Consider the following 24,113-nt stretch of genomic DNA (forward strand, 5'->3'; position numbering starts at 1 on the left):
GGATCACGATCCTAGCTAAGCATTAGACACCTCAAAAACACTATTTAAAATGAGAGATACTTAGAGGTTTAGCAAAGCTCACAACTACAACAAGGAATAAACAAGATGGATTGCTAAAATTCATAACTAAGCAATAGTCTAAGCTATAATTTCTGATACATCATTAGTTGTGGAAGTGATAATCAATACATTGCAATTCATGATATAAATACATTTGAAGTGAGTAGACGTTTGGACCTAAATAAAAACTTTTAAGAACAGCAAAGTTAAATACAACCAAACTGTGTTCAGGCAGTGATTCTTTCATGTACCACTAGAGGGAGCCAGTAGTGGGACCCTTACCACACTTAAGGGGAATCCCTGCTCTACACAAAAAAACGTCCAAAAAAAGTTTCAATCTATCTACCCCCCTTTTACTATACCTCACACCTCCCGCCCCCTTTCTTTTGAAATGTGCCCTCCTACTCTCTCTTCTGTCCCCACGACTCCTCACTCATACAAACTCCTGCATGGCGTGACACACTAACTCACTTCTCTCTCACCTCTCCACCCAACATCATTTCTTCTTTCCCTTTTATTATTATTATTTTTTTAATCTTTCACTTTTTGGACGGGCTGAAGCATGCTGTGGAAGGCCCGGAACAAGACTGATGGCATGCAGGTATTCCATTCCATGTATTCCACTTATTTAATTTTATTAGACTGTGCGTAAAAAGTTGCGTTTCGTGCGTAATTGGAAGTGATAGGTTATTTTTATCGCGCATATTAAAACAAAATACACAATAATGACGTGGATATCTATTAAATAAAAAATGGTCAAATAGAGAAAGGTAAATTATAAATATCAAATAGTGCGTAAAATGTTTTTATTTAAGTGTGTGGGAATGTACTAATTGACTGAATATATCTCTTTAAGAGAAGTGGACCCCGTCGACCCCTCCCCTTATTCTCTCAGCTGCACCAAACCTATAAGTAGTGGCTTCATGGAGAGCATCCACGCCTCCGTCTAAATGTGTGTGCGTGTGATGGTGTGTATGTGTGCCGGGTGTGTGTATGTGTGTGTTCCTTGCTTGTGCGTAAAGTCACCGAGCCTTGAAGAAAAAGTAAATAACACATCGAGTTCATTAATGGACCGGTGAAACGAAGCTGGATTACATTGTGGGGAGTTTTCGTGATCTCTTGGAAGGTTGAGCATCCTGTTGATTATTTTTTTTGCTCTATTTTTATTTTATTTTTTTACATTGAGGGTATTCACAGTGAGTCCAGATGTTAATTCACACCTATTCAGCTATGGTGAGTGCGGCGCTTTTTACGCATTTGTTTTTGGATCATTTTGAAATTTATTAGCGCTTGATATCATAATTGTGCGCGCAGTTGTTTGTTTTATTAATATTATAATGCACCGACGTGAGTCTTAAACGATTTGTCCCGTTTTGTATGACTTTATACTTGCGTTTTGCGCACTAAAATGAATGGCATGAAAATCTTTTTGTGATATTATAAATTAAAAATAGTTTTGCACATATGGAATTTCACTTCATATCTAGTGGTGCAAATGTCTGGGTCTAATAATGGAGCCACATTGATCCGGTTGACCCAGCTCTAAAAAAAAAAAAAAATCCAATTGTGTCAGGATGTGCGCGAGCCTGGTGGATTAAATGGATTCAATAACTTTTTTTTGGACGGACAGTGATTTACGGAATATTTGCGTAATTTTAGCTAATTTAACAAAACGAGGATGCAATATTTTGGAGTAAGTGATAAAAAAAAAAAGTGCATTGCGGTGACTGCGACCTTTGTGGCATGCCAAGGGGCGATTCTGCCAGTATGCATTAAATTAGATATAATAATAAATCTTTGCACAGCTTCCAAATGATTTACAATAAAAGTTTGTGTTTTAGGAGCGCGCAGACGGATTGAGCAGCTCCTCACCGAGCGGGCGCCTCTCCCAGTTGTCCTCCCTCAACCAGGCCGCCTACTCTTCGGCTCCCCCCCTCTGCCACACTCCGGCCTCCGACTTCCAGCCCCCTTACTTCCCTCCCCCGTACCCGCAATCCTCCCTGTCATACTCCCAAAGCCAGGACTCGGCCTACTCCCACCTGTCGGACCCTTACCCCTCCATTAACTCCATACATCAACATCAGCAAGCCGCATGGCACTCGCAGAGGTCGCGCTCCGACGAAGCGGGGCTTTTATCGCAAACGCACCGGGCTCTCGGGCTCGATCCCCGGAGGGAGTATGCGGCTGTCCCCCGCCTGCTCCACGGTCTCGGGGAAGGAGCCGCTGCCCTGGGAGACGGACCCCTCGGGATGCACATAGGACATCACGGCCTGGATGAGCTTCAGGTGATCTCTCGGACTTGCGTCTTTTTTGGAACGTTAGCGCTGCGTAACGAATGCGTAAAGTACGCACGATTTTAGGTGGGAAAAAAAAGTGTAAATGATAGAACGATGATAAGTTTAAGCTAAATCAAAAATCAATTAAATATTATTTTTTATTACCCTACACGTTAAAATGATTACTGTTGAGGGACTGCAAAAAAAATAAAACCAAAATATGGTGTCAAAATATATTTGGCATGAATAATCAAATGTGTAAATTATAATATAAAAATCTCCCAATATTATTATATGTTTTTTCCAAAATACAACTTAAAGTGATTCCTTGACAAAAATATGTTATAAGGAAATTACAATAATGTTCACAAATGGTAGACACCTCCTCAATAAAGTTCGTATTAATATTTCCACATAAGAAAAATATTTTTAGAAGTTATGCATATCAAATAATAACACGATATTCCTTTTGAGTCAAATCAACCTGTTTAACAATTTTCAAACATTGCTGAGATGTTCACAAAACAGAATTAAATCATGCCCTGTTACATGAAGCATGCATGTTAGAAATCAATGGACTCGCGTCTTTTTTACGCGTGGCGTACTAGACAAAATGACTCCCACTACCCCCCCCCCCCTTCTGCATTTTTTTTTCTTTCTATAGCCCAAAAGAATAGTTTGTAAGGTTTAGTGAGCAGTCAGCTTCCCCGCACGCAGCAGGTGCAGCTGCAGACTCTGTTTGTTGCCCTGCGTGCAGCACAAACACAGCGCGACCAATTGATGTGCACGCTCATTATTAAGAAAAGCCACGTCGGGGAGGCGCGCCAGAAGAACACAGTCAAGGCGGGCATGTCGCTGCTAAACGGAGGCCTGTGCGACAAGCGTCTTTATTTGATTAATGGACGATATCCTGCACTATATGAATTTAACACAAAGGAGCTCGCTCGCCTTTTATCACCGCTTGAATGAATGGAGCAAATGCATTAAACGGATTTCATTAAGTCAAACGAAAACCAAGCAGACTATTTGCGCATTTTGCGAGTCCAGTTCAGGTCCGATATTAACTTTTTTTTCTTTATACATTAGTGAAACACTAAAAATGATAACTACACTGTTTTTTTTATTTGTTTATTGCTGCTGAGTGCATTAAAATGACGGACTTTTTCCATGAGGTGTTTAGATTAACTTTATTTAACGTATTTTTTTCCTAAGTCAAATGATATCTTAGTTTAAAGAATAATTAAATGATACAACTAGAAATTTGAAATTATAGATTTATTTTTTATATCATGCTATAAAGCACAGGTGTCAAACTCAAGGCGCGGGGGCCAGATACGACCCGCCACGTCATTTTATGTGGACAAATTGTGTATCAAATTCGTGTCATTACTAGAATTGCAAATTGTCTTCACTTTTAATATCTTTTTTTAAAAATATTTAACCAGTTTTTACTCATCTAATTTAAAAACGAGTTATTTATCAGTTTGTTTTGTAGCTATATGAAGTGCTTATACATTTATTTGGGTTGCCAGTCATAATGGCCCTCGGAAAGAAGCTATGACTACAATGCGGCCCGCGAAAAAAACGAGTTTGACACCCCTTGCTATAAAGCATCTTTCGTTTTTAGAGGATTTGAAGAGAAAAGCAGTGTGTGTGTGTGTGTGTGTGTGTAGGCTATAAGGCCAGTAGATAAATGATAGTGACTGTCTGTCTGACACAGGGAATGGAGGAAGGATCAGCCTTGGGCATCCTGGACCACTCTGTCATTAAAAAAGGTAAGCTCCTAATATATGTGTGTGTGTGGTTGTGTGTGTGTGTGAGGAGAAAGGCCTTGCGCTTGTGTCCAAAGTGTGCACCTATATAATTGTGCGATACATGCTGAAGGGGTTTTTTGTGTTTAGTAATGGCGCTCCAACACCAGTCTTGCCTTGCTGACTGAAACACACACACACACTCACGCGCACACACTATAAATAATTCTGTTTTGCTATTTCATTTGAAGTCAAGAAGTCCTCTAATACTCAGCTGCAGACTTTCACCCCAAAGGCACACATTCTTAATGAACTGTTCATGGTCATATGAGTGAGTGAGAGAGAGTGAGAAGGGCGGGGAGGGGAGGGGGGGGGGGGGGGGGATTAAAGTGAACAGGAAAGGGAAGTGGGCCAAGGAGAAAAAAAATTGAAATGATAAAAGTGGATTTGTGGGGAAATTTGCAGGACCATTTTGGTAATATTACAAATATTGAGTGGACTATTTTGTGGCCTTTTCAGGGGACACAAGTGTGTGTGTGTGTGTGTGTGCGGGGGGGGGGGGGGGGGGTGCATTAAAAAAAAATTGAATATGATCTCAAAATTGTCATGATAGCACAGTTAGCATCGAAGCTTTTTATTATGTTGCTATCGACTGGACTGATTCAAAAGTTAAGAGTCGGTTATATCCCGTGAATTGAGTGTGAATTAATCTCTTTGAGGTGTGGAATCAAGTTTTTTTTTTTTTTTTTGCATATAAAACAGAACCACCTGCAGTTTAAACAACAGAATCAACAAGCAGCGTGCCGCAGTTAGAGCTGTCACCATCGGGGGCAAACACTGAATACATTAAAGTCAGATGGGGATTTACATAAATGGTTTTAATTTCACCCTCGTGAACTTGAGCTGTTTTGTAGAAAGTAGCCCTGATCTTCTATTGGATAGCTGGACACCCCTAATATATGTTTTTTTTTTTTTTGGTGCTGCCATATTTCAATATGTCAAATTAAATCAAATGATTACCTCATCCAATACCTTTTTCTCCTTCGACTTTCCAGTTCCCATCCCATCCAAGCTGAACGGTTCTTCCCTGTCCGCCTTATCTCTCGGTAAGGACGGCCTCGGCATGGGCGCCGTGTCCAACCCGGCCGAGGTTTTCTGCTCGGTGCCGGGCCGCCTGTCGCTTCTCAGCTCCACCTCCAAGTACAAGGTCACCGTCGGGGAGGTGCAGCGGCGACTCTCCCCACCCGAGTGCCTCAACGCTTCTCTGTTGGGCGGAGTCCTCCGCAGGTAACAGAAGTGAACTATTAATAAAAAAGAACAAAATTTTTTTTTCAGGGTTAGCTAGATAACTTTTAAATGCATTGACCAAACTGAGGAAGGTCATGGACCTAACTTGAAAATACAACCCATGTGTTGTCCCAGTCCTTCTAAACCTCTTTGATGATATCTTACAAGCACAAAGTGAGGTCAGAGCTTGAGGAGCCAAAATGGGTCATGGGACAAAATCACAAGAGAAGGCAACATTTTTAATGAAGCCGGAGCCTCCAGGCAAGAAACTCATGGATGGGGCTCATTAAAGGATCTAAAAGGGAAGGAGAATATATTTCTCCTCTACGGAAAAAGGCGACCTCCTGCTTGGTGGCGATTCGTCAGTGTCTGTCAGAACTGTATAAAAAAAAAGGGGGCATCAATAAAAGTCAACGGTGAGCAGAAAATAGAACATACAAGATGCATTTGAGTGTTGACAGGGATCATGAGACGATTTCAGTAGAACACACACACACACACAGATTGGACCATCTACTAAAAACTGCTCTCTGTCTCCATCTCCCCTCAGGGCCAAGTCCAAGAATGGTGGCCGCTGTCTGAGAGAGCGTCTGGAGAAGATTGGCCTCAACCTGCCCGCCGGGCGACGCAAGGCAGCCAACGTCACTCTGCTAACATCTCTGGTGGAGGGTACGACACACACACACGCTGACCCTCTTAACAGATTGAGACGGGCAGAAATATGTTTGCGTTCGCTTATGTGAATATTAAGTCGAGCATGGGTGGCGCACACACACACACACACACACACACAAGTCCGGGGCGTCATTTAAAGAAAGAAGCCAAAAGACTAGTGAACTGTATAAATAGTGCAAGTGAGAAAACGGGTGGACGATATTTTCTCTGACCTGACAGATTGCGCAATACTTTGTGTAGCATTTTCATGGAAACTCAACCAGATGTGACCTGCCCTGTTTTGTGCTAAATTTAAATCATCCAATCACAGTACCTCACTCCTCCTCTTCCAGGTGAAGCCGTCCATCTGGCGAGGGATTTCGGATACGTGTGCGAGACCGAGTTCCCCGCCAGAGCCGCCGCCGAGTATCTGTGCAGGCAGAGCGAGCCCGACCAGCTTCCGACGCGACGTAGCATGCTGCTCGCTACCAAGTGAGTGGCACCACCTGTTTGACTTGACCTTTGACATTGGGTTGGGTGTATCTGCAATACAAGTCAGATGTGTGACTCTCTCACCTCCTTTTTTTTATCAAAGGGAGATCTGCAAGGAGTTTGTAGACCTCATGTCCCAGGATCGCTCGCCACTCGGGGGCAGCCGACCCAGCCCTTGCCTGGAGCCCAGCCTCCAGGGGAGCCTCACCCACTTCAGCTTGCTCACCCACGGCTTCGGCACTCCCGCCATCTGCGCCGCGCTCTCCGCTTTCCAAAGCTACCTGATGGAGGCCATCAAAATGCTAGACAAAGGAGACGGCGGAGGGAAAGGCCACCATGACAAGGAGATGAAGCATCGTAAATAAACAGGGCAGGAAAAAAAAAAAAAGAGGCCAGAACTTCTCTGTGTTGCAACCTTTGGGACAAATCGAGAAAGTCCAGAAGATGTACTGTGATGTACTGTAATGTTTGTCCATAAACCTCACTTCAAATGGACCTCTTCTCAGTAACATCCACATCAGGATGAACTCTTACATATGGCAGTATTGTTTTACTTCACACCTCTTTTTTTTTTTTAAAAAGGCGTGTTTGTGGAAGTGGATTTTTCAATCGTTTTTGGACTCATGCGGGACGTGTCGTACATAAGCCATATCTGGGGCAACAACCTGCTCTTTCGCCGACGGGCTTCATTCTCGACTCGGGTTTGTAGTTTTTAGCAGGGTGCTCATGGGAAATGGAGTTGCATGTTTCATCTGCTGTGGGAAGAGAGAAAGTTGGAAATGCAGCTCAAGGCGAGGGTAGGAAGTTCTACTTGTTGTGTATATAAGTTAAGAAAAAGAGCAAAAATCATTTTGTACTTTGTGTGTATGTTTATTATTGTTATTACCGTTGTTATTATTATTATTGTATTACAACATAAATGTAATATATTATTAAAAAAAATATGAATGGATGTGTTTTACAGATTTTTTTTAATGTTTTGATCAAATATATATAAAAATAGAAACCTAAAAAAAAAAAAAACACTTCATATTCTCCAAAAATGTTAGTAAAATGAGCCCAATTGTTTTATCATTTATAAAATCAACGTTTCAAGATTTTATTTTCAGGTGCAGTATTTACATTACATTTATAAAAAAAAAATATGAAATAAGTTTAGTCTTCCAATTCGATTTGCAGTCCTCATAATGTTGTAATCAACAGTCGGAGGAAGCCTCCATGAGTCCCCCTAACCTTAAAACATCTCCAAGACGGATTACTCCCAAAGACCATCAAGGTCTCCAGAGGCTCTCTAACACTTTCATGACTTCTTAACGTGATGTCCCTGCAGGTTAACATCGAAGCGAAAAGCCGCAGATGAATCGTTGACACATTTACGCTTCCGTCAACATCAAACTATGCTAACTTTTCTCTTATTAAAAATCTCTTCGAATAGCGACTATGGTAAAACTAAGGGGGCCTAAAAAGGACTCAAGGGGAACTCCGCTCCATCTGCAGCCTTGGATGGGCACATGAAGAGGTTTGACCCCCAGTGACCAATAAGCCATCCAACTCCAACCATCTGTTTGTGAGTCACCTGCTTCCTATGGACCAGCTCTCCTGATCCACCAAACGCTACTCCAGCTTTCCAGGGGCCGCACGCATCTTCTCCAATACCTGTCTTATCTCCCCCGCTCTCCTCCCCATCTCATTACTCCTCTCAGTAACCTAACCTCCGCTCGCCTCCTCCATCACTCGCTCGAGCAAGCACCCCTCCCTAAACCCCCCACCGCCTCCCCTCTATCTGACACTCAGCAGGGCCGCTCTCCATCTCCGTGTGTGTGCCTGCAGGCAAACATATGCTGCTCTTCCCGTCAAGAAGATTCCGGTGTGTTTGAGAGAAGAGGGATTGTTTAATGTTTATTAATCACCTGTCTGTGGAAAGAGGTGGCGAGACAGCGATGAAACCACACATACGTACTACGTTCGGTGACGTTACAAGCCTGTCTTGGTTTTTACATTTACAAGGACAAATACTTTGTAAGATTCATGGAAACAATGTTATATAAGAGCACTTGCAAACTCACGGGTGTCAAACACAGCAGCAAATTTATTACATGTCTCTTCCTAAAGATGTATTTATTATATATATATATATATATATATATATATATAATACACACACAAATATATATGCATACATATATCTATATATATATATATATACATATACAAATACACACACTCATATATATTATATATATAGATGTTATATATATATATAATATATATATTTTGCATGTGCAAAAGCATGAGCAATTGTCCACTGCACATTGACTGAATCCAAGTGCAAAAGTACACAGCCAGGAGCGTGTTCTCTTTCCATGTTGCAGATGAGTAAACGAGAGAGTATAGCGAAAAGCACCACAGGGACAAAGAGTGTATATCTCAACTGCGTGTCACTTTTTATTGGAACAGAAAGAACAAGGAGGTCATTGGTAGAAAAAAAAAAAAAAAGGTTGTGATTTGCTGGTAGCTAAGCAGGGAACGGTCAGTTGGTGGCAGAGAGCTTCTCCAGGTCATGGATGCCCTCCTTGTCAATCAAACGGACGGTGAAGGAGGGAAGGTTCAGGATGAAGCGTCTGTTCAGCTGGTGGAGGGAGAAACCATCAGGACATAAAGAAACACTAACTAAAACTGTATTGAATGAGGAATCGACTCCTAATTTTCAGAAAGTTCTTGTATTAAAATATAACAACTCACTTCGTCAATGCACTTCTTCAACACATCTACTGCTTCATCTCTGGTCAGATCTGGAAGAAACGAGGACAAGTTAACCAACTGTGAAATTGGGGAGACAAGAAGTGGCCTGACACAAACCTGGTCTGTAGTAGCGGTCGAGGATGGAGAGCGTAAAAAAGGCGCCGTAGCCGTGAGCGGCGAAGGGGGCCTTGGCCAGCGAGGACAGGTAGTCCATGTAGTAGAGACCCGGTCCGTCTGCGTCGTCGTAGCCCGCCAGCAACAAGTTGACGTGATATGGCGTCTGAAGAGAGGAGACGATGAAGGTCGACTCGGCATCCCGCCCGAGGATGCTCGATGTGCATTGAATCTCGGATTTTTTAAGGTATGCAGCTCGTTCCTTACTGACCAGGGGAGCGTCAAAATTTTACCTTGAGGGGATTTTCACGTTATGGAAAATGGACGACATGGAGCAAAAGTGTTTGTTTATTTAGTCACTTGCAGTGTGACATCTGCTGGAAGTCAGCACCCGTCTTGCCTCCTCCACCCCCCCCCCCCCTTTTTGCTCATTCGTCCCCTCCTCTCCTCTCCCGCTGCCTTCACCCCGAGCCCCCGAGTCACGCCAGGGCTCATTAAAAACTTCTAAAGTCGTTTCGCTTGCACCCCCTCTCCATCTTTAGAAATTACATCTTCCACGCTTCCAGCCTCTTCTCTCCCTCCAGTACACTAATTTCTTTCCTCAATTAAAGAAAACAAAACGCAATTCGGAGCGCTCCAAAAACATCTAGGAGCCTAAATGCTTGACAGACAAAGAATGTTTTTGATTAGCGGCAAAACAGAAAAACAATAATATTATGCCGGCTTTCGCAGCGAGGTGATTCACCATCTCCACACCTGCCCTGTCATTTCAATTTGGCTCGCATTTGACCTGCTTATTTCGGTGACTTGTGTTGGCGTGATATTTGCCACGAGGGGGATGATTGTTATATCCCCTGTGGAGCGGGTTTTAGTGTGAGTGTTAATAATGGCCTCGCGCTCACTCACTCGAAAGCAACAAATGTGTGTGTCGGTTGCACAGCAGGTACGGCCGAATCGTGTGTTTGCACGTGCGGTTTTTTTTTTTTTTTTTTTAACTCCTCTGTGAGCCAGCAAACACCCCAGTGGCATCACCCCCACGAAGCAGACACCTGCCTCACTAGTTACAATGTAACAATAACCTGGCATGAAAATAACCTTCCCATGTCACCTCAAAGACACCTTGTTAACCCCGCCACCTGAATTCACACCTCGATTGACAAACAATACATCTGATCAACTCCGCGCACTTAATAATTCACAACCCGACGAGACAAAAGCTCCCTGGTGAGTGATAACTCGCGTCAACAATGTCCCTAAAAACCGGGACGCAAAAACAAAATTAACCATGGCGCAAACATGGCGCCGCTGTTCCAAGTTTCATCTCTGCCTTCCTTCCTGTGGCCCACTCCTCTCCCCCGGTTTTTGCACCCTGCCCCGGGCATGTTCCCTTTATTGGCATTTCTCCTCAATCTGTCCTATTAATTGTTCATCTGTGCAGGAGCCGTAGAGCTGTGTGCAATATGGCACCAGTAATTATTTGTGAAATTTATCACGCACACATATGGGCCCAGCTGTAGAGCGAGCGGCGCCGCGCAAAGGCTAACAGGTTAGCGTCGCGATGATCGCTGTTAGGGGGATGCCCTAAAATCAATTATGCTATCGCTCCCTGAAGTATCCAACCCTTGTGTTTAATTGCTATTAATCATAAAACATTGAAGATTACAATCATCTACTGCGGGACAAATCTCCAAAAGGCATCAGAAGACGAGATTCGACTTTGGCGTTAAATCCTGCGCCTCATTACCGATGCGGACTTGCCAAAGCCTCCGGTGATTATGTTTGCCGCCATTTTTTTTTTTTTTCCTTCCTTTGTTTCACTCGCTCTCCCCGCTCCCCGAAGCGGGAGTAAACGCAGTTCTCCAGAGGTTAATAACGCCGGCCCAGTTGTTTTCCTGGACGGCAGGTTGGTAAGCGGCGTGCTACGTAAACCACGTTTGTCCGTTCAGACGCGCTTGGCTGACGAGAGTTAACTACACCTCCCGGTGGTCGGGAGCCACTGGAGTATGACGTCTCTTAGTCTATAGAACTCATCTGGACTGCATCCTGCAGGGGGGGGGGGGGGGGGGGGGGCGGGGGCTATACACATTAACAATATAGCACTGATGAATTTAGTAGTTTTTAACCTAGGGCTTTGAATACGCTGGCAATGCGGTGATTATTTTTCGGGAAGGGGGGGGGGGATTTGACTTGAGGATCGAGGAGTACAAAAATTGGGATCGAAAACAAATCATTATCTTGATAAAGCGTCTTTTAACTGTGGCAAGATATTAATCTGCTTTGATTTAATCCAATTAATTAAAAGCAATTGTCAAATATCTGGGACAGTTGCCCAGACAGCAACTGAACAAAGGTTAGAACTAGAGGCGGTTTCGTATAAATCGATACTTAATGACGTTTTGGTCCGCCGACCGTCTTAAACTGCGAGTTCATTAGTGCACTGCATGATGCAGATTTTGGCAGAGAATAAAGAAGAAAGAGTCCACCAGTTGCTATTTTGTTACTATTTCCAATCATTTGTAAGCAAATTAAAAGAAAATTGATTGTGAAATATTGATGTTCCGGACTTTATATTCAAAAGAAAACATGGCGGGGGAAAAAATAAACGGTTAACCCAACACAATTTGCAAATGTCTGGATACTCTGGAGATTGCTGAATGCATGAGGAAACATAGCTGGAGGAAGGTGTGGGATGCTGGTTGGGAGAAAAAAAATGCTTTGGATTTGGTTTTTCAGCACTCCTGAGAATGCAGCATTGATAAATCCTGCGCTTACAAAGCCAAAGTCGTAACCATGAGGCACAAAAATAAAGATTCCCTTGCAGCGGATGACAAGACATGAATAAAAATGTTCTTCTGCTCAACATTTTCCAACCTTGACTGAATACAAATGATCCTGAAGCACTCTTCCATGTGCAAATTTTTGGCCGATTCTTTTTTGGGGTGGATAAAGCCTTGTTTCCATCGAGCAGGTTTACATTTCACAGCGTTACTATCTATAATGTAACTCCCAGACATATTGGAGAATTTCAAACCATGTGTACATTGACTCCTACTGGTTCTCACACTCCATTTTGTACAGTGTGGGTCTACTGAGAGTATGTGTTGTCCCCACTGGGACACCCACAGCCTCCCTTCACGCCCCTCCTCCCCGCTAGCCCGCCCCTATCCCTGGCTCGATGTGTCCCACATTCCCTTCCCGGCTACGCTAATTGTTTTTTTTGTAATTATTTTCACCCTTCTGCTATTGTGAAAGGAAGCAGCTGCACAATTTCGGACAAATGAGTGCGAGCGTCACGACATACGCAAATGATCAGAAAAAATTGTAAATTTCAATTATTTGCTATATATTGGCTTATGTGCACAATGTTGAACTTTTACGATTACTAATTAAGTACTGTTGTTATATTTATCGTCATTGAATTTTAAAGTGACAAGTGAAACTTATTTCACATCTATTGTTCTAAACATCAACAGTGAAATAAAAAAAATCTCCATGGCAACTTAATATTAATTACCTCTTAAATTACTTAAACACCCTGTTTTCAAATCAGGGTTGCATAGGGTGACATTGATGACCGCTATGCATACTTACTAAGTTATTTTAATTTTATTTTTTTAAATTATACATATTATTTTACATGTTGAGTATAGTTACCCTGCTCCTAAGGTACTCCGCGAGGTTCTTTCTTGTGAAATTTGCTGCGGCTGCTGGGCTGAGCTCATAGCCTGCAAAGACAAAGATTTAAAAAAATAAATTAGACTATGTATTTCCTTTTAGTAGATTTATAATCCAATTTGAAGTGCTTACCGTTTCTCATTTTGTAGAGCTGCACATTCTTCTGGATATACTCTGCAAACTGCACCGTGTCTCCTGCCTCCCCCACGCACAGCAGCAAGATCTTTTCGCTAAGTTTGAACATCTTGTCATCGTCTGAAACATATTGGGACAATTAACCATCACAAAGTGCATCTTGATTATTTTAATCACTTATTTTAAAAACGCAATCATTTTTACTTTATTATTCATCTTTTTGTACCGCTTTATCCTCACGAGATAATACAGGAGAATTTGTCTGTATATAGAAGATATTAAACATATAGAATGCATCTATTACATGAAATGGACATATTTAATATATTTATATAACATACATGTACAGAGCCATGATAACAATTACAAAAACAATCTGCGTGAATTTAACCTCAGACGGTTTAAATAGAAATGAATAGGAACACTTTCACAACAAAGAAGCTAAAGTCATACACGACACACAAATGTATTTAATTCAAGACGTTCGGAAGTTTAGAATAATATACCAATATAAGCATAAAATGTCAGTTTCGATTTGGCTAGTGATGCTAAGCTAACACATTAGCACTTACCTTCTTTCAACTTAATTACACTGCTGAGCGCGGCATTATCGGCAGCGACGAGGACATAATCCGGTCCCTGTATACCGATTAGATATTCCATTTTGTATTACGGGAGGTAATTTAAAAGATATTAATGTTTATGAAAGACGCGCTCTAGCTTCGCTTGCTCAGATTATTCAGCAAAAGTTACGAGTAGTCGTCGCAGGGGTTATACGTCACCGGAAACCGGAATGACGTCAAAAACACGCGACTCGGGCGGGCATTTTGAGCGGACTTTGTGCATTAGTCGCTGTACACTCATCAAAAAAGTGCTGTATTCGTTTTTTAAAACCCGATGGGAGATCGAATGAAGGGGCGAACACCTCCGAGTCAAAAAACGATGGATTCGAATAAACTAAACGACTCGACGCAGCGGAGACGCTCCCCGCGGCTGACATCTCCCTTGGTAAATACGGAAGAAAACATGGCGCGTGACAGTAATGTTCCCGTCAAGCGGTTTATTTCCGTGAGGAAAATAGTGCCAAAGAAATCAATTGCTGCATCCGCGCACGACAAAGAAAACACACCGAGGCGATCAGAAGGAAAACAGCAGAAGAGGCAAAAGATCTCCACTCCTGGTTCCGTTCGGAAGAGCGGGCGGCTCTCCAGTGCAAAGAAGGCCACCGTGCCTTCTGAGACCCTTGCACCATCCACGCCGGTCCAGCATCCTCCCCAACAGCTCGAGGAGGATCCACGCGATGCGATGTGGTCACAGAAAGTGCGTCGCTCCTACACCAGGACCAGCGACAAATCCTTCAACGGCCCTGAAGCACGAGAGCATCTTTTCGGCTTCGAGATGCTGCAGACCCCCGAGGTGGGACGAAGCGTGAGTCGAGCTAATTCGGCTCTGGAGTTTTCAAGCATCATGTCTGCCCCAAGTTCATTCATTCTGGACGGTGAGGACTGTGGTCCAGACATCGACATCCCTGGGGTGGCGTTGGTAAAGAAGAAGAAGAACCGCAGGAAGGTCCAGCAGATCGACGCCACGGAGTTGGACGCCCTTTCGGCCAAGATGAACGCTGAGTTCCAGGAGGCTGAACAATTTGAGTTGGTTGTGGAGTGAAATCAACGTGGACATTGACATACTGATTAGATGTCACGTTTAAGAGGACAGTCCTTCATTAATCAGTTATAATATTGCCTATTTTCAAATGTTTTAGCATCTCCTCCATGGAAATTCTGCCATAAGTGTGTAATGTACGGTGTAAATGTTTAATAGTATTTTGTTTTCTCTCTAAATAACGTCCTTTTTTGTTAGACCTCATGTGTTGCATCACAATTCTGCAGAAACTTGGACTTTCATAAGCACCTGCTGATTATCTTATAATAGTTAACCATTCAAGAAATTTCTTGTTTTTCTGCATCTGTTCTTAAATAAATATTACATTTTTATGTTATTTGCTCTTGTGACATTTATTTATATATATCAAGTAGAATATTTTACAAAATGCATGCACGGACTTTTAAGTCGAATTTCCTTGTGGACAAATCACAATCACGCTGTTGCGCAATACGTACAGACGAGACTTGTTAGACAAATCCACCGCATTCCTTCATGCAGCATTGGTCTCCAGTGATTATGTCAGGCTGAATGAGTGAGCCATCAGTCTCCATTGAACAACCAGTAGGCAGGTAAAACATTGGCTCTCGGGGTTTTTAACAAGCTAAATGGACGTGTGCTTTAATTTGTTCTAACAGGGGAGGGGGCGAGTCCTTCACTGTCACATATGTCTTTTTATCCAAGCTGCTGTCTGGAGGTATGAGCAAGATGTTTTTTTTTAGTCAACATTATCAGGGATTGACAGCAGAATGGTAATTTTCATCCACTTCTCCATAAAAAATAGTTTGTGGCTATGTTGTTGCGAAATAATGAGTGTTTGTAGACAGGGAGTAAACCCACAATTTACTCATTCATATACGGAAGCGCTCTGTTTGCATCCTCGGGTGGTGCGCTGGTATCCTTCGTTTGACATTTCAACTGCGTGTACGAGGCTTTTTTTTTTTTTTATATATATATATATATATTTTATGTTTGTCACTGCAAGCTAAAAACAGTAAGACGGGAGCTGTCAACTAGCAGAACCCAAATGTTGCCTTTTTCTTGGGAGTGTCTGATTTTTTAAAGCAGGGTAGATATTTTACACTCTCAATATAGATGTGTTTTTCCTTCTCTCTCTCCCCCCCGCCCCTCCCTTCCCATTTCACTCACGGCAGTTGTCTCCGGTTCAGCTTGACTGCTTCGTTAGGGCTCATCATTTGCATTCAGATTAATTATCTAATTACTGACAAATGTCCGGCGGCCACCCCACACTCCGGCTCGTCATCTCGCAGTCTGTAATTATTTTAATCATTTACTTTCATCTGGAGCGTGGCTGCCTTACGCCTGTGTTTAGAGGCCATTCTTAATTACCCTGCCAAGACACTCTTTTTAAGGGGGGGAGGATGGGGGTGAGGGGGGGGGCAATTGGGTGAGGGATTCTATGTGTGTGTGTGTAAAGATGGACCAACGGGGGACACGATCCAGAGGCTTTTTAAAGCACAGAGGAAGCACTCTCCCCCCTTCTCCCATAGAACCAACTAACTTCCTCCCCCCCTCCCGCCCGCCTCCCCCATTGTACTTCCTCTCTCCTTTCCCCCCTTTATCGCAAGCTCACACAGGAATCGCCCGTGGGCTTCAGTGCTCTGACTGCTAATACACGAAAAGCGTGCACCATGTTTGCGGCATTCATAATTTGCACTTATCTGCATGGAAAATCTATATTCATCTCATCTGTTGTCTTTTCCCAGCATCCCAAGTTTTGTTACCTTTTGGTTTTTTTTTCGTCCTTCTCCCTGTATTTGGCTCCCCGTCTCCCCCAATGAGGGACGGCAAGCCCCCCCTCCACTGGACCACTCCATAATGATGCTCTCACTCAACCCCTCAAGCCACGCAGCCCTTCTGACTGCTCTTGTTAAGGAAAGCCGGAGTGTGAGGGAAAGAGATACAAAGCGTCGTAATTGGCCCCTTGAATATTTAAGTCACTCGGGATGAAAGTTTTAATGAAAAGATGATTATCTACCAGTTTATCACACACACTGTTTCATATTTCATTTGCCGATGTTCCGTGCGAGCCGTGTTGGCAGTTGCGGGAATGAAGGGAGAAAAAAATAGCGCCGAGGTGGAAGATTTTCTTTGCGTTGATTGCAACTTTAGCCAAGTCAGGGGTCATCAAAGTAAAAACAAATATCGTACACAAATTTAACACGCTGATTTTAGGCCAAAGACGATGCGATAAAAAAAGGACATCGTTTCTCTCCAGCATAAACAGACGGCTGTTTGTTATTCATTTTCATCGCACATAATAGCCGAGCCATTAATCCCTTTTTTTTCTAGACGATGGTGTGAAAAAGCGGCCTTGTGCGCTTCTGACATGTAACAGTTTTGCCAAATCCCAATGGAGACTTTCCTAAAAGGGGTGGGGGGGTGGGGGGGATTAAGTGAGGACCCACACATAGCCTTAGGCTACAGTTTGGAATGGGACGACTGAGATTAGACGCCAAGGTGTGATGCAAACAAGCAATTTTGGGCGCGAAGATGCAGCCCGGGTCAGCGTGGTCTTCTAATACCGATAACAAAGCGTTGACCTTATTGTGAATGCATGAGAAGAAAAGATAAGACTCCATGAAAAGCCACATGACATGAGATTAGTTAGCGTGGAGCTCCATTTGCATCGTGTGTGTTATTTGATTGATTTTTGGCAAACTTATACGCCGCTAAATTCATGAGGCCGCATTATTAAACAGCTTCGTCTGCCATATCAAAAAAATGCATAAAAAAAAAGCCCGCGGGGAAGAAAAGCGTGACAAGCCCAAAAGAGTTTTGCAAAACTCTCCATCGATATCATTTCACGGCACGGAGGTGGGCACGACCTGCATCCCATGTGGTCTTTGTGGACCGAGTGTCACCGTTTACCGCCATACTATTGAGGGGACCCCCGACTCAGCCGTGGGGGTCTACGTTGAAAAGCAAAAGAGCAAATGAAAGTGACAATGTGCAAACATTCCCGCCGGCAGCTGCGTGGCATTTTCCGTACCTCCACCCTGCGTGGTCACCAGACCCCCGTGACCCCCCCCTCGTGCTTGGCACACGCACCTGCCGCTCCCAGCCGTGCTTTCATTTGACAGCCACATAATCTATGGGCGGGTCCGGGGCCCGGCTCCTCTCAATGTGCTTTTGAGAAAACCCCTTATGCGTGAAAAAGCTTCTTTTGTCCAACACGGTTTTATAGCACAACATTGAGCATTATGAGGTTTGGGGGATTTTTCACAGGACTCCATAGAAGACGATAATCCTTTCAGAGATAAAACTTTAACCTGCTGTTTTCATATTTATTAGCTGGTTAAAGCAGGCGAGGCAGCTGAGCCGCTGAGTGACAAGTGGGGGCACTTTAAGAGGGGCTTTTATAAATCGTTCCACTGAGTAAATTAACGGAGAGTCAAGTGGTTAAGTGACAACAAGGTGACAAAGGTTGGCTCACTTATGTAAGTTAGCTCCGCAAAATGAACTCGTTGTTTTTCCGGAGCTACTTTCAAATATTTTCTTACTGCTACCCAACTGTGCAGTATTGCAATCCTCATTTCTGTCAAGCACACTTTGTCCATCCATCCTTCCCGGCATCCAGCTTTTGCCTCAATCGACAACTCTTTTCATCCAGTTCATCATACCCAGGCCTCCGGCCGCAAGTTCCCTGCACCCTCACTTACCCTTCCTCACCCCCTCCTTGCTCGCCCCCCCGAGCTCCCCCCACCCCAACGCAACACCACCTCCTCCACCCCCTTTCTGTCAAAGCTGATTGTTTCCAAGCCAGCAGAGTGCTGCGGGCTAACACACTGTCACACTACATCAGGCAGAGGAAAGAAGGGGCGAGGGAGACTATGATAGCTTCTATATGCATGTCTATGTTCAAAAAGACCCACACACACCAACTTGGCCACAGCGGGAGTGTAATATGATGAATATTGTCCAAAAAGAAGGAAGGCCGATCCAGTTGAAAACACTTTTTTTGGGGGGGGATGCAGGTTTTCTATCTGTATGGTTATATAAAAATAAGATGGTAAAAAGAAGAAATGTTCATGGTCTTGGGATTAAGCCATATTGAAGTGGCAAACTTCACTTGCAATGAGATGAGCCAAGAGTTGCCCAACATTCGCTTTTAGGGTTGGAAAAAAAAGATATTAAATATATTTATATATAATATTTGAACCCGCAAACAGAAATGTAGGAGAAGAAAAGTGTAGATATTTAGCAAACTCACCATGAGACATGGTAGTTTTTATATTTTAAGTCAAAAAAATATTTAAAAAAAATATTCGCATGTTTTTATACTTTTTTTTGGTTTTGTTCTTTCTTAAAAATACTCTCTAAATTTTAAAATACAATACCCGCCATGTTTTATGACTATTTCGATATAGGTGGACAATATTTTCAGGATGCCTCGTTAACAGCAGTGGATAGGCTCATCCCATTAGGTTTATGATCTAGAGTCGCCCCCTTGTGGTTGTGATTATAATTCAAATAGACGAGACGCATTCATGTCATATAAACATTGATCAAAACTAAGATTAAACAATTGATCGAATTCAAATCAACATTACGATGGAGTATATTAGAAAACGTAATTTTAAAATGTTAAAATAAATAAAATAAACTACTTCAATTGTGTGGGCTAGGCTAAATTAAATCAAAATCTACTTTTTCACATTTTTATTTATTTACGTTTATCTACAAACGTTCACTGCTTATTAAGTACAGTCCATATATTAACATATATTTCTTTAAATGCAATTTATTTATGACAACAACAAAAACAACAAAGATTTCTTATTTAGTCTACAAAAAGAATTGCAAAACACAGACATTAGTTTCTTGTAATCAGTTAGCCCACCTTGAAATTGCATTTAGCGTTTTATAAAACCTTATCAAAAGCAACGTTTGTCTCATTTTTGAGCTACTTTCATGCAGATCGCAGACAAACCATTGCAACTGCTGTAAACATGTTATCCCTCTCTCTTCCCATGTCTTTCAACAAGCAAAAAAACGGCGGATCAATATGGAAATTCGTTCTACTCACTGCAATCATTGCACCACAAAGACGCGATAAGAGAAGAAGGGATTTTCTTTTTAGCTTGCCCTGAGGCTTTGGCCTTTTTCCTGCTACCTGACGTCTGTTTACCAGGGGGCGTGGCTTCTTCCAAGGGGGCGGGGTTACAGACTGACATGATCCCCCCTAAGGGTGATTTGCATGGGTGAGGGCCTCCTCAAACTTGCACACAATTAAAGGGTGGCCAAGATGCTGGTATCTTTTTGAACACACACACACATGCACACACTGACACACATGGAGGTGAGATGATCTCAGTGCCGGAGGGCAACAGCCTCACACGGCAATCACACTTTCTGCAGAACACACGTTGGCCGAGCCCGTGTGATGGACCCGTACAAAACGACTTTTATTCAACGGACAAAGAGGCAATTGTTGGCTAAAAGGACATTTAGCCCCAAGGGTGGATTACAATGCGCGGAGCAGAACATCGATAAACATGCCGATTAGGAAAAAAATGAACGCTGTGTGCTAAATTTACTCTGCTTCAGAGCAATGGAAATATAATGACAAAGAAAATATTTAATTTGCGATACTACTAAGAATTTAAAAACACAGAAAGCTATTTTGATATTGTATTTAATGACATGTTTAAGATAATTACACACAAGTTATTCTTATTTTTGGACGATCACATTGACTTACAACATAAAGAATGTTTTTTACAACTGCTTTGGTAGATAAAAACACAAAATGGATCAACTCTAGATTGTCTTAATCTCTAGGTAAAAAAAACAAGGTGGTCAACTATTATTTTTAAAGTGCAAGTAGAAGGAAATACATATTTGTGCTAATTAATTAGACTTTTATTTTGATAGAGGAATTTCCCCTTTAGTGATAAGTGCAGTTTTTGCACACGAACAAAACTGCTTTCCTAATCCAGTTGTTGCTTGCTAATAATTTTCTTGCATTTTTTTTTTTAATCTTAGAAATAAATATATTTTTTATTTATGCTCCTATGATTGTCCCACGGCTGCAGGTGGCGCGGCGTTGACCACAGCGGCACCCATACGGAGAAGTTCTTTCCTGTGCGTGAGGATGATGTCAAAGCTGGACTGCAGGCGGTTCTGCTGCTCCTCAATGCGGCCTTGGAGAGTGCGAAGCCAGCGGATGAGAGCCAGACGGCGATACATGGTCAGCTGGACCTGGTGCTTCTCCATCTCCTGGGCTTTGAACCTCTCACGGTCCCGCAGCGTCCACACGGCGTCCATCATTTCAGGAAGCTCGCCGTCAGAATCCGACGACTGGTCGTGTTTCTCCTCCGCTCCTTCCTCCAGGAGGTTTTCGAGGTGACTGCCCGACATGGAGCTGCGGTTTAAGCTTCTCCGTTTTCCTGATGGTTCTCTACAGTTGCTTCTGGTGGGCTCAAAATCGTGCTGGGTTGGTTTTTGTTCTCCAAACGACATACGCTCCAAACCTCCTGAAGATAACCAGTTGCTTCCTTTCTCTAATCGAACGGACGACATGCTCCCACCAGAATCCGACTCCGAGCCGCTGTCTCCCCACTCGTCGTCATTTTCAAGCTTCATCAACTCCTCCATATCATCCCTGCCTCGGATGCTACTTTTTCTTCTCTGGAGCTCCATCTTCTCCCTATGCTTAGCCATCACCTCTCCCTCCTCTTCCACCATCCTCCTTTCCTCAGCTCCATCAGGGGGAACTCGCCCATGGCTGTCATCACCATATTCGATTTCGGGAAGCGGCTCCAGCGTGCTCCAGCTTGGCATGCGGGAGCGAGGTGACAAGAGCCCGGAGCTGCTGTAGGAGGATGAACTTCTTAAATCAGGACTCAGAGGACCCAGTTTACTCGGGCGTGGAGGGTTTTGGTTTTCATCTCCTCTTCCTCTTCCATTGCTTGTCACAAAATTATAATTGCCATCTTGCTCAAACTTCTTGCTCGACAACGATGACGAGGAGCGAGGATTATTGGTGTTTTGACCTTTGTAGGCTTGTGGTTGATATTGATGAAGCATTTCTGGTCTGGATTGATTCTCACTGTAAGGAGAGAAAATAAAAAAAAAATGAAATGTGCCGTCTCACCTCTAAATCACCCTTTTGCAGGTCACCCCAAAATACTTCCAATGTTTTTATAATAACTACAGGCGACGATTCTGCTCTCCAATTCTATTAGCATCATATACGTGTCACCCCGGAATGGAAATTTCTCTAATCCTGACTTGAGGCTGCTGTCAATCCCCCCCCGCCCCCCCTCACCATGAAGCCCCTCTCCCCCCTCCCTCCGCGTGCATGCGCGGTGCTGAAGGACAGCTCATCATCCACGCAGCCCAGAAACCAAAAAAAAAAAAAAAAAAAAAATACCCAAATAGAGTCGATGCAGGATGGACGTCTCGATTCTTTAACGGTTCCATGGATTTGGCTAGATGATTATAGAAAGCAGAAAAACGACGACTAATGGCGCCCATGGGCTTCATATCGGATTATCAAAAAAAATCACCAACGAGGAATAAAAAAAATAAAATGGTGAAATAAGCGAAACGTATGAAAATGCGTCTCTCTCTTACGCGTTATGTAACACTCACCCCATCTCAGTGCTCTCTCCTCTCTTTCCCTTCCTTGATAAAAAAAATATCAACACAGCAGCCTCCCTTTCCTCTTCCTATTTGTTGCTCGCTTAAGTCACTTGACTGACATTTCAGCCTCATTTGCATGCGCTTGTGGTTGATTTCTTACCTTATGTGCGGGTTAGCTGCTCGATGGAGAGAGGCTGGACCGACGTTGCGCCTTTCCCAACGTTTTCCCCCTCCTCCGACGCGGTGTTGTTGATCCTCCTCTTCCCTCATCCCCCCTCCCTTCCCTCTTGCCATCCCCTGACTCGTATGAAAAAAATAAAAATAAAGACGCGGACGTCTGGGTTGGGTGGACAGGAAACGAAAGAATAAGAGGAAAGTGATAAAGCACTTTTTTTTTTTTAAATATACCGTGATCCCTCGCTACTTCGCGTTTCGGTTATCGCGGCTTCACTACATCGCGGATTTTTTTTTTTGTCCAAATTACAAAAACATTTCAAAGTCAAAATAAAACTTTTAAATTGAGGAAACATGTGTCTAACCTTTAAGACAAGTTGCTCCAAATGTTCGTTTACATTCCTTTAGAAGTCCGTTTTCGCGTGTTAGCACGATCCCGAATTAACATCTTTCCGCTAACTCGTTAGCCTGCCCAGTACTTCTTGTTGGTGACCGTACTTTGCGGATTTTGGAACCAATTATCCTCGATAAACGAGGGATTACTGTATTGTTTTGCTGTGGTGCATATTGCCTATAATAGTGATGGTCTCCATCTTTAAAAAAAAAAAAAAAATGTTGCACAATGTTTTTTGCGTGAAATAAAAAAACCTAAAAATGAATTAATTGACTTTGACTTGGAGCTTCATGCAAAATCATGGAGATCATGGAGTAAGGATGAAGAACAGCCCCTCAAAGTACACACAGGAACCTTCATGAAGTGGTCAAGTCAGTCTGTGGACCTCAACCCTAACTAGAAAAAATATTTTCATCACTGTATCACTTGTTCATAATAGCCACATGACAAGTTACACAATCAAGAGCTGGCTCAAGTTCATTTACGCCCTCCAGGAAATATAAAATCATCCCGAAAAAAAGCACGGAGTGATCCTCGAGTTAAGCCATCATTTGGTCTGACGATTCAAAGTTATGCAAACAGTTTAGGCTAAAATTAGAAAAAAAATTACCAGAGGGTTCAAACGTACTCACACTCTGTACTAAACAAGTCTATGTTGTTTTAAAAAAAAATGATAAAAGAGAAATACTGATTGAAAAAGTACAAAAATGTGCTTAGCTTCAAAAATATTTTTTTAAAAACTGGCAATTACACAATACCCATAATGCAACTATAATTATCAATCTTATGGGCCCAATAGTTAGTAGCAAGTATTTTTTTTCGGGATTATTGTACGTGTGTGATATCGAGAGGCTACATCAGACAGACTTAACAAGTGTCTCTCTCCTCTCCGCTGCCGTCCCCCTGACACATCGTCGCTGGCGGCGGAAAAACTCATCCCCCACTTGCTCGAACACACACACACACAGTTCCATCCCCTCTTACTTCCCCTTCAACAACATCCACATTGAAATCCACCAGCTCCAGGCACCCTCCCCGCCCCTTCACCAGTAGCCTAAGCCCATAAAAAATACATCAAACGCAAGC

At 42.9% G+C, this 24,113-nt stretch overlaps 4 protein-coding genes across 7 annotated transcripts; 2 read left to right on the top strand and 2 right to left on the bottom strand.

The window, feature by feature from the left end:
- Positions 1 to 517: 517 nt before the first annotated feature.
- On the top strand, positions 518 to 7,472 carry tfap2e (transcription factor AP-2 epsilon). 2 transcript variants are annotated; one of them, XM_049750943.2, is made up of 7 exons: positions 518 to 661; positions 1,902 to 2,345; positions 4,057 to 4,111; positions 5,143 to 5,374; positions 5,925 to 6,043; positions 6,382 to 6,520; positions 6,624 to 7,472. In XM_049750943.2, exons 1-7 carry the CDS (start codon positions 623 to 625, stop codon positions 6,883 to 6,885), a joined length of 1,290 nt encoding a protein of 429 aa, XP_049606900.1. In that variant the 5' UTR covers positions 518 to 622; the 3' UTR covers positions 6,886 to 7,472. The 2 variants fall into 2 exon arrangements, with proteins under 2 accessions (XP_049606900.1, XP_049606901.1); XM_049750944.2 differs by lacking the exon at positions 518 to 661 and adding an exon at positions 986 to 1,293.
- A 1,467-nt stretch (positions 7,473 to 8,939) lies between these two features.
- psmb2 (proteasome 20S subunit beta 2) lies at positions 8,940 to 13,909 on the bottom strand. Its single transcript, XM_049750887.1, has 6 exons — positions 13,759 to 13,909; positions 13,184 to 13,306; positions 13,031 to 13,101; positions 9,380 to 9,542; positions 9,263 to 9,312; positions 8,940 to 9,149 (listed from the first exon to the last, which is right to left on the bottom strand). Exons 1-6 carry the CDS (start codon positions 13,847 to 13,849, stop codon positions 9,051 to 9,053), a joined length of 597 nt encoding a protein of 198 aa, XP_049606844.1. The 5' UTR covers positions 13,850 to 13,909; the 3' UTR covers positions 8,940 to 9,050.
- Positions 13,910 to 13,950: 41 nt separating this feature from the next.
- cdca5 (cell division cycle associated 5) lies at positions 13,951 to 15,185 on the top strand. Its single transcript, XM_049750886.1, has one exon. The coding sequence runs from the start codon at positions 14,084 to 14,086 to the stop codon at positions 14,849 to 14,851; it is 768 nt and encodes a 255-aa protein (XP_049606843.1). The 5' UTR covers positions 13,951 to 14,083; the 3' UTR covers positions 14,852 to 15,185.
- A 5,306-nt stretch (positions 15,186 to 20,491) lies between these two features.
- Positions 20,492 to 22,774, bottom strand: LOC125986975 (uncharacterized). Of its 3 annotated transcripts, none has more exons than XM_049750950.2 (2): positions 22,620 to 22,774; positions 20,492 to 21,923 (listed from the first exon to the last, which is right to left on the bottom strand). In XM_049750950.2, the coding sequence occupies exons 1-2, from the start codon at positions 22,751 to 22,753 to the stop codon at positions 20,885 to 20,887; spliced, it is 1,173 nt and encodes a 390-aa protein (XP_049606907.1). In that variant the 5' UTR covers positions 22,754 to 22,774; the 3' UTR covers positions 20,492 to 20,884. The 3 variants fall into 3 exon arrangements, with proteins under 3 accessions (XP_049606907.1, XP_049606909.1, XP_049606908.1); XM_049750952.2 differs by lacking the exon at positions 22,620 to 22,774 and adding an exon at positions 22,469 to 22,611; XM_049750951.2 differs by lacking the exon at positions 22,620 to 22,774 and adding an exon at positions 22,248 to 22,462.
- Between the last annotated feature and the right edge of the window lie 1,339 nt (positions 22,775 to 24,113).

Source organism: Syngnathus scovelli, chromosome 19 (genome assembly GCF_024217435.2).
Source record: "Syngnathus scovelli strain Florida chromosome 19, RoL_Ssco_1.2, whole genome shotgun sequence".
NCBI lineage: Eukaryota > Metazoa > Chordata > Actinopteri > Syngnathiformes > Syngnathidae > Syngnathus > Syngnathus scovelli.

Excerpts from the sequence above, each read along its gene's own strand:
- tfap2e (XM_049750943.2), top strand. The coding sequence starts at position 623 with ATGCTGTGGAAGGCCCGGAACAAGACTGATGGCATGCAG. Across the intron at positions 2,346-4,056 it reads ACGGCCTGGATGAGCTTCAG|GGAATGGAGGAAGGATCAGC; the intron begins GTGATCTCTCGG and ends TGTCTGACACAG. Across the intron at positions 5,375-5,924 it reads TTGGGCGGAGTCCTCCGCAG|GGCCAAGTCCAAGAATGGTG; the intron begins GTAACAGAAGTG and ends ATCTCCCCTCAG.
- psmb2 (XM_049750887.1), bottom strand. The coding sequence starts at position 13,849 with ATGGAATATCTAATCGGTATACAGGGACCGGATTATGTCCTCGTCGCT. Across the intron at positions 13,102-13,183 it reads GCTCTACAAAATGAGAAACG|GCTATGAGCTCAGCCCAGCA; the intron begins GTAAGCACTTCA and ends TTGTCTTTGCAG. Across the intron at positions 9,313-9,379 it reads CGACCGCTACTACAGACCAG|ATCTGACCAGAGATGAAGCA; the intron begins GTTTGTGTCAGG and ends CGTTTCTTCCAG.
- cdca5 (XM_049750886.1), top strand. The coding sequence starts at position 14,084 with ATGGGAGATCGAATGAAGGGGCGAACACCTCCGAGTCAAAAAACGATG.
- LOC125986975 (XM_049750950.2), bottom strand. The coding sequence starts at position 22,753 with ATGGCAAGAGGGAAGGGAGGGGGGATGAGGGAAGAGGAGGATCAACAA. Across the intron at positions 21,924-22,619 it reads GCAGCTAACCCGCACATAAG|TGAGAATCAATCCAGACCAG; the intron begins GTAAGAAATCAA and ends CTCTCCTTACAG.